Source organism: Ornithodoros turicata, chromosome 6, assembly GCF_037126465.1.
Source record: "Ornithodoros turicata isolate Travis chromosome 6, ASM3712646v1, whole genome shotgun sequence".
Taxonomy (NCBI): Eukaryota; Metazoa; Arthropoda; class Arachnida; order Ixodida; family Argasidae; genus Ornithodoros; species Ornithodoros turicata.
In genome coordinates, this window is record NC_088206.1 from 53,126,780 (window position 1) to 53,134,373 (window position 7,594).

At 47.4% G+C, this 7,594-nt stretch overlaps 1 protein-coding gene across 2 annotated transcripts; it reads right to left on the reverse strand.

The window, feature by feature from the left end:
• Window positions 1-386: 386 nt before the first annotated feature.
• Window positions 387-4,506, reverse strand: LOC135398041 (uncharacterized). 2 transcript variants are annotated; one of them, XM_064629490.1, is made up of 3 exons: window positions 3,596-4,506; window positions 3,274-3,541; window positions 387-1,249 (listed from the first exon to the last, which is right to left on the reverse strand). In XM_064629490.1, the coding sequence occupies exons 1-3, from the start codon at window positions 4,443-4,445 to the stop codon at window positions 517-519; spliced, it is 1,851 nt and encodes a 616-aa protein (XP_064485560.1). In that variant the 5' UTR covers window positions 4,446-4,506; the 3' UTR covers window positions 387-516. The 2 variants fall into 2 exon arrangements, with proteins under 2 accessions (XP_064485560.1, XP_064485558.1); XM_064629488.1 differs by having other exon boundaries at window positions 3,274-4,506.
• Window positions 4,507-7,594: the final 3,088 nt, after the last annotated feature.

Sequence of the window (7,594 nt, forward strand, 5' to 3'; positions counted from 1 at the left end):
CAGCTTCATTTCAATGGCAGCGGTTCTTACTGCCTGAATAAATTACTGTCATTGATTTAATATCACGTTTTATGGCAAAAAATACCGTGAAGGAACCGGAGAGAAAGCATGTGGACGTGAGTGAAAAGCGAGTTAAAAGTAACTTGAAACTTAACTTAAGTTACTTTGGCGAAGTTACCGTTTGGCAAGTTTGGCGAAGGGAAAGGAACGAGTTCCTTTGAAAGTTTACCACGGCGCAAAAGTACCGAGTTAAGTTACAAGTTACCAAAAAAAGGAACTTAGTTACAGTAACGAGTTACTTGTACCGAGTTACCTCGAACTCTGATTATTGTTACCTTGATACCAGCACAAAAAGAACGTGTAGTAGCCGGGCAGGGAGACACACTGCAAGCTAGGTGGGAACTGGTTTAATGCCACAAGGCCACGGCACGCATGCCGATATATACAGATACGCCACGCAGTGTATGTGACGTCATGCCGATAGGCCTCCTATCGGCTACTACATTCCTTCCCTTTTTATTTTGTTTCAAAGCCATAACGTTCGGGTTGCTTTCGTGTTCTCGAGCTTCGTCGTAGTTGCGGTACCGGAGCGTTGTTTTCCGTGGCGACTTCATCTTCAGTAGACACCGGCGTTGCCAATGGGGTCCCTGTTTCGTCTTCTACTTGAGGCTGGACTGCTAAAGCCGGGTCAGGCGGTTGCTGTGTACTGGTCTCCTCTGGAATCCGAATCGTTCTGGGTGCAGGAATAGCAAATGCGTGTGAAGTAATGTCGTCCACATGGACAAACCTCTCTTGGCTTTGAACCCTGACTATGTATGTAGACAAGCTGACGCGCCGCACGACAGTGCCTTCTAACCATTTTGGATCACCCGGTCTGGTCCCTCTTACTCGAACGCTATCGCCCGCTTCGAACTCCCTCCATGAAGTTCCGTTTGGGCGGCTTTGCCCTTGAGTAATACCTCTTTCCGTCCGCTTTGCTAATTCGGGGTGCAAGATGCTCAGCCTCGTGCGTGGCTTCCAGGACAGAAAAAGTTCGGCTGGCGTCTTACCAGTTGTTGGACACGGTGTGTTACGGTATACGAAGAGAAACTGATCCAGTCGATGTCGAATCGTCCGAGTCACTCCTGTGCTCTCCTCATCCCGAAATTGGCGTAGGAGACTTCGTTTGACTGTCTGGACAAGTCTTTCCGCTGCTCCATTTGAGGCTGGGTGGTACGGCGGTGTCCTCGTATGCTGCACAGCGTTCGTTCTGAGGAAATTTGAAAATTCGTCAGACACAAATTGAGGACCATTGTCCGTCACAATTTTCTCCGGAAGTCCGAAAGCTGCAAAAACCGTGCGTAGTGTTTCCACAGTGTTTGCCGCTGTGGTTGACTTCATGTATTGGACGTCCACCCATTTGGAGTAGGCGTCAACAAGAACCAAAAACCATTCGTTCTTGTAGTATGCAAAGTCCAAATGAACCCTCTGCCAACGTCTGGTTGGCCAACCCCACGATAACCCCTGTATTTTAGGTGCTGCGTTCTGAGTAAGCTGGCAGGTTGAACAACCTTTTACGGCTTCCTCAATGCACGTGGTTAACTTAGGCCACCAAACGTGGCTTCTCGATAACATTTTCATGCGCGTCACGCCTGGGTGTCCTTCGTGCAAAAGTTGCAATACTTCCGCTTGTAGTGCTTTTGGGATGACAACTCTGTTTCCCCACGTGACGCAACCGCAGTCTACCGACAGTTCATCTTTCCGCACAAAATATGGTGCCATGTTGTCGTCCGACGATTTCGCAGGCCAACCATTCAAAACAAAAAAGAGTACCTTTGACAAGACCGCATCCCTTTGCGTTTCTTCCCGTATCTTGTCTGCTGATAACGGTGCTGCTTGCACTGCCGAAAAGAAATGCACATAGTCACTTTTGTCTGCTTCATTTCGAAGGGGTAATCTTGATAACGCGTCAGCGTTTGCCACTTGCTCTCCTTTCCTGTAGACCCACTTGTAACGATAAGCAAGCAACATTAGCATCCATCGTTGCATTCTCGCAGCAGCCATTTGAGGAATTGGTTTTGTTTGACCAAGAAGCCCTGCTAGGGGAAGATGATCGGAATAAATTGTAAACTCTCGCCCATACAAAAACTTATGGAACCGTTTTACTCCGAACACAACAGCTAGCGCTTCTTTTTCGATGTGGGCGTAACCGCTTTCGGCTTTACTCAGCGTGCGTGATGCATACGCAATTGGCTTTTCTTCGCCGTTGATGACATGAAATAAAACTGCTCCTACCCCATAAGGGGACGCATCGCACACTAGTCCTAGTGGCTTCCTTGGGTCGTAGAAAGTTAGCACACTGTCCTGTGTAAGCAATTTCTTGCTTTCTTCGAATGCCAATTCTGCTTGCGCAGACCATTTCCATTTTTTATCTTTCTGGAGCAACTCATACAAGGGCTTCAACTTGGAGGACATGTTTGGCATGAACTTTGAATAAAAGTTAACATTCCCAAGTAAGCCTTTAGCTCACTCACGTTTCGTGGTGAAGGTGCTTCCTTTATGGCCTGTACCTTTTTAGGGCATGGGTGGACTCCTTGCTCATCTATGATGTGGCCCAGATATTTTACAGACTTCATGAAAAACTTGCATTTTTCTTGCCTTACTTTTACGCCGTGTTCCATGAACCGCTGCAGAACTGCCTCCACTCGGACACGACATTCGGCGTAGGTCGCTCCCATGATGAGAACATCGTCGAGGTAGCAGACCACCCCAGGTAGTCCCTTCAGAAGCTCGTCCATAATGGCTTGGAACACTGCAGGTGCGCTCGAAATTCCGTATGGCATTCGGACATACTGGTACAATCCCATGTGAGTATTAATGGTCAACAAGGGACGTGAGTCCGGGTGCAACTCAATTTGCTGATACGCTGCGGAGAGATCAAGAACGGTAAACACCTTCCCGCCAGCCAAAACAGTGAACAAGTCCTCGACCGTGGGCAAGGGGTAATGATCACTCTTGATGCAGGGGTTTACAGTCACTTTATAATCTCCGCAAAGCCGCACTTTGTTGCCTGGCTTCTGTACGGCTACTATCGGTGTGGCCCAGTCGCTTCGCGTGACTGCCACAAGGACGCCGTCCGCTAGCAGGTCCTTTAGTTCTTCTCTAACTGGCTCACGAATGGCATACGGTACAGGTCGTGCCTTGCAAAATACCGGTAAGCTGCCTTCCTTAAGCACAAGCTTTGCTTGAAAGCCTCTTATCAGGCCTAACCCCGGTGAAAAAACGCTTGCATACCTTCTAACGAGGCTGTCCGGAGCTAGCTCGGTGTGGACCTCGTGAATGCTGTTCAAGTCGACCCCGAGGCTCTCAATCCAGTCGCGCCCAAGCAACGCTGGCTTGTCTCCGGGTACCACGATGATTTGCAGAACCTTCCGTTGTCCGTTATATTCCACAGCGACTTGGCCCTGGCCTATGACTTCAAGCGGCGTTCCGCCGTACGTTTTGAGCTTCAGTGCGCACTGCGCAAGCGACGGCGGTTGTTTTAGCAGCTTGAACAGGCTTTCTGACAGGAGCGAAACAGCTGCGCCTGTATCAACTTGCATTTTCACAGTCATACCTTCAAGCCGCACTTCCACTTCATACGGTCGCTTCGTTGTCCCGACGTGATACACGCTGTATAACAACAGCTCGCTATCAGGCTGTTCGTCGTCCACGTTATGAACCGCGTCGGCCGATGTCTGCCTAGATCTGCACACGCGAGACAGATGCCCCGTGCGCTTGCAGTGATAACATCTTGTCTTTCGATAGCGACACGAATTTGCGTCATGTTCTTCACCGCACCGATAACATTTGTTCTTGGCTGTTCTCGTTTCACTCCCCGAAACAGGCTTCCTGCTTGTCTTTTTGATCGCATGGACTTCGACGTCTGTTCCAGCAACTGGTCGGAAGCCCCTAGACTCTCGCTCGGCCAATTCGACGCTCTTGGCGAACTCACACGCCGTCTCGAACGTCAGCTCCTTTTTCTTGAGCAATCCTGTCTGGATGGCTGGGTTCCGCAGTCCCGCGACGAACCGGTCCCGCAACGCGTCGTCGAGAAACTGGCCGAACTCGCATTTCGCAGCCATGTGCTTCAGCGCGACTGCAAAAACTGCGACGGACTCCCCTTCCCCTTGGTAGCGCCGGTTAAATTTGAAGCGCTCCGCAATGACTTGGCTTGTAGGCCCGTAGTGTTCGCTCAGTACCTTCACCAAATCTTTGAATGACTTCTCTTCCGGCTTTGACGGTAGAAGCAAATCTTTGAGCGTCTTGTACACTTTCTTCCCTATGGCAGTGATGAAGGCTGACTTCCTAAGTTCTTCGTCTTGCACGTTGGCTACCTTGCAATAGTGCCCAAATCTTTCCACGTACGAAGCGAAGTCTTCGTCTCCTTCGTCAATGAAGGCGTCAAATTCCCACATCTTAGCCATGCCAGCCTACTCCAGCGTCTGTTGGTTCCGGGATCCGCCTCCCTAACCGTCGTAGTCTCGTTTCACCATCTTCGTCGCCATTTGTAGTAGCCGGGCAGGGAGACACACTGCAAGCTAGGTGGGAACTGGTTTAATGCCACAAGGCCACGGCACGCATGCCGATATATACAGATACGCCACGCAGTGTATGTGACGTCATGCCGATAGGCCTCCTATCGGCTACTACAGAACGGTATTCTCCCGTTCCATCGTCCGTGATTTACGAGAGAAAGAGACCGGAATGCACGCTTTCGGAGAGGCCTCGGATTGGTCCCCTCAAATGATGTCCCGCAACGATTGGGTAAATCCTGTGAAAAGACCAATGCGAGCCCGCTTCGCATTTTTCTTTTTCTTTTTTCTTCCTTTTCTTTTTTCTTCTTTCTTTCATTTATTTATTTTTTTCATTGAGAGGGAGTGGAAGGGGAAACATTGTAGGACCCGTGCGAATAGTGGTTTGAAAACCGAAGCGAATACGAAGCGAACAGCCGATTTGGATATTCAAATACGAAACGAATAACTGTACACTCTTAAAAATGAACTTCACCACATAGCACGCTCCTAGCCAACCATCATCCTGAATGACAACGTTCTCGCCCCTGATTTGTTGAAAACGGGAGGAGGAGCCTATTTTTTGCCCATTACGCACGGCACAAAATAGGCTCCTCCTCCCGTTTTCAACAAATCTAGGGCGAGAACGTTGTCATTCGGGATGATGGTTGGCTAGGAGCGTGCTATGTGGTGAAGTTCATTTTTAAGAGTGTAGAACCGAAGCGAATACCGAGCGAATCCTGACTGAAAATTTTTCTGACGGACCACCAGAAAATTTGATGGTCCATCGAAATATTCTGATGTCATCTAGTGAATAATCAAATCCACCTTGATGCTTCCTAGTGGACCACCAAACCGCTCTTGGTGGCGCCTAAGAGACCAGCAGACTATCCCTGTTGGTGCCTAATGCACCAGCACACTGTCATTGGTGGTACCTAATGGAGCGCCAAATTTCCGTTGGTGATGTCTGGTGGACAACTCTGATGGTGCTGGCTAGCTCCTTCTGCCACTTTGCGCCGCCGCCTTGCACGTTCATCCGCGTGTATAGGGCTACGTAGTTCCCAGGATTTTTAAATATTTATACATGTTGAAAGCTCAAATATACACCTCCATGTTGACATAAAATAGGTGCACTCTGTAACTCATTCGTCCTCAACCGACACACGCATTTTATCTGTGAACATATTCTGTCGGACCCTATAGTCCCCTTACGCTATTCCCTCGTTCACGTCGGCGTTCGCCTGTTCGCAACATGGCGATATGCGTTTTGTGAACGACGATATCCTCTTAAAATAGAACTTCAAAACCGCCCCCTCAGGACGGCTTGACACCTGCAAAAGTGACTATCCAATCTTTTCCCGTGTGAAATAGTTGCTGCTTCCAACAGACAACGAGTAAAAGTGGAGATATTTTGGAGACATGCACTTGATAACAATACACATGATTAGCCCGTGTGTTCAAGAACAGACACCTGTGCTCATCGTCTTCAATATAAAATTTTCGATTGGCGTTTTGTGAACGACTATATCTTCTTAAAACAGAACTTCAAAACCGTCCACACAGGATGACTCAACACCGTTCCCAAAGTGCCGCTGCAGGAACCTTATTGTTCTCAATAGTGCACATAATGCACCGCCAGGATACTGATGCAAAAAGTTTGGTTTACGACAAATCACCGGCATGCACAGTAGATATCAACAATTTTCCTTTCCCCCTTTTTCCTTTATGCTTTGTTCTGCTTGATCCACTCCTCCTCTTTCCTGTTTGTTTGTTTTTGTCTTTTCTGGCTCTATTGTTCCACCCACAAACGCATTTTGGAGTAACCAGTCCTGACTGGGTCAGGACTAACCTCTCCATATTTTTCTTTCTTATCCAATCCAATCCAATCAACAATTTTTGTTATCGGCTATGCAAAACTGTAGAATAAAAAACGGACACCCTGCATGTCACCACCGTCGTGAGAAAATTTCCCCATTCTTATTCAAGTTTAATGAATACGTTTTAAAAATAGCAATAAATAAATAATAAATTAATAATGTAATATTCAGGCTGAATCAATGGTTTTCACTACCATAGCCCTCTCAATGAATTCCCCGAAACTGCTAAAACAGTTCCTTCCAGGGACATATGAAGGGCCATCGCCTAAAAACTTGGCCATCTACAATTAAAGGATGGCAGCTACAATTTCACGTGGTGTTCATTTGCATTGACGCATATAGTATATGTAATCTTTAGGGCAACATGATAGTATCATTCATGTTTTTTTCTTCTCTCTCTCCCTTTTTTTTATCTTTAGAGTTTCTTCTTAAATTTCAGTCACGCAGCAGACCACACGTGTGGCACATGTTCGCTTCCGGATGCGCGTGACACTTTTGCACGCTTTTTATTTCATTTTTTAAGCCTAAAATAATAAAAATCTGGGAGTAGCTGGGAGATGCAAAAGAAAGATAAGCAAAAAGGGAAGGAGGATGCTATGCGAGGCCTGGTATGCCTCCCGCGGTATAAAATACAGTTATAAAAACAGGGCGCCTTCCGTATTTTCGAGGATTTCGTTTGCTCTTTTTCCTTCTTCTTCTTCTTCTTCCTCTCCGTATAGCACGACCGGGCCCGTATCTTCCGCGTCATCTCCAAGGGGTATTTAGGTGGAGCAAAAACGTAATTTCTATTGAAACCTACTTTCTTTAAATTTTTTTCCCCTGTGGAAGAGAACATGTCATGTGGACAGCGGGTGACGCTGCGCGATAAAAAAAAAAGAGAAGGGAAATTGGGTGAGCTCGCATTTCAGGAAAAATGCTATTCGGGCACGAGACCAACGAAAACAATGCGGAACCTTTTGCGACAAACATTATTGCTAAAATAAATTGTTTAACTGCAATTAATTATTAACTTTTTAATTCCCTGTTAGTGCCGCGAAGCAACTGTGGCTATGAGCGGCGTACAGATATGGACGGATGAAGAGAGGACAGCAGAAAGGAGTGTGGGACAGGGGGGTTAGTATGTGTCCTCACTCTAAAAATTCAGTCGGTGGTGGTGGTGGTGAAAGGGCTCGCCGTTGTCGGCCT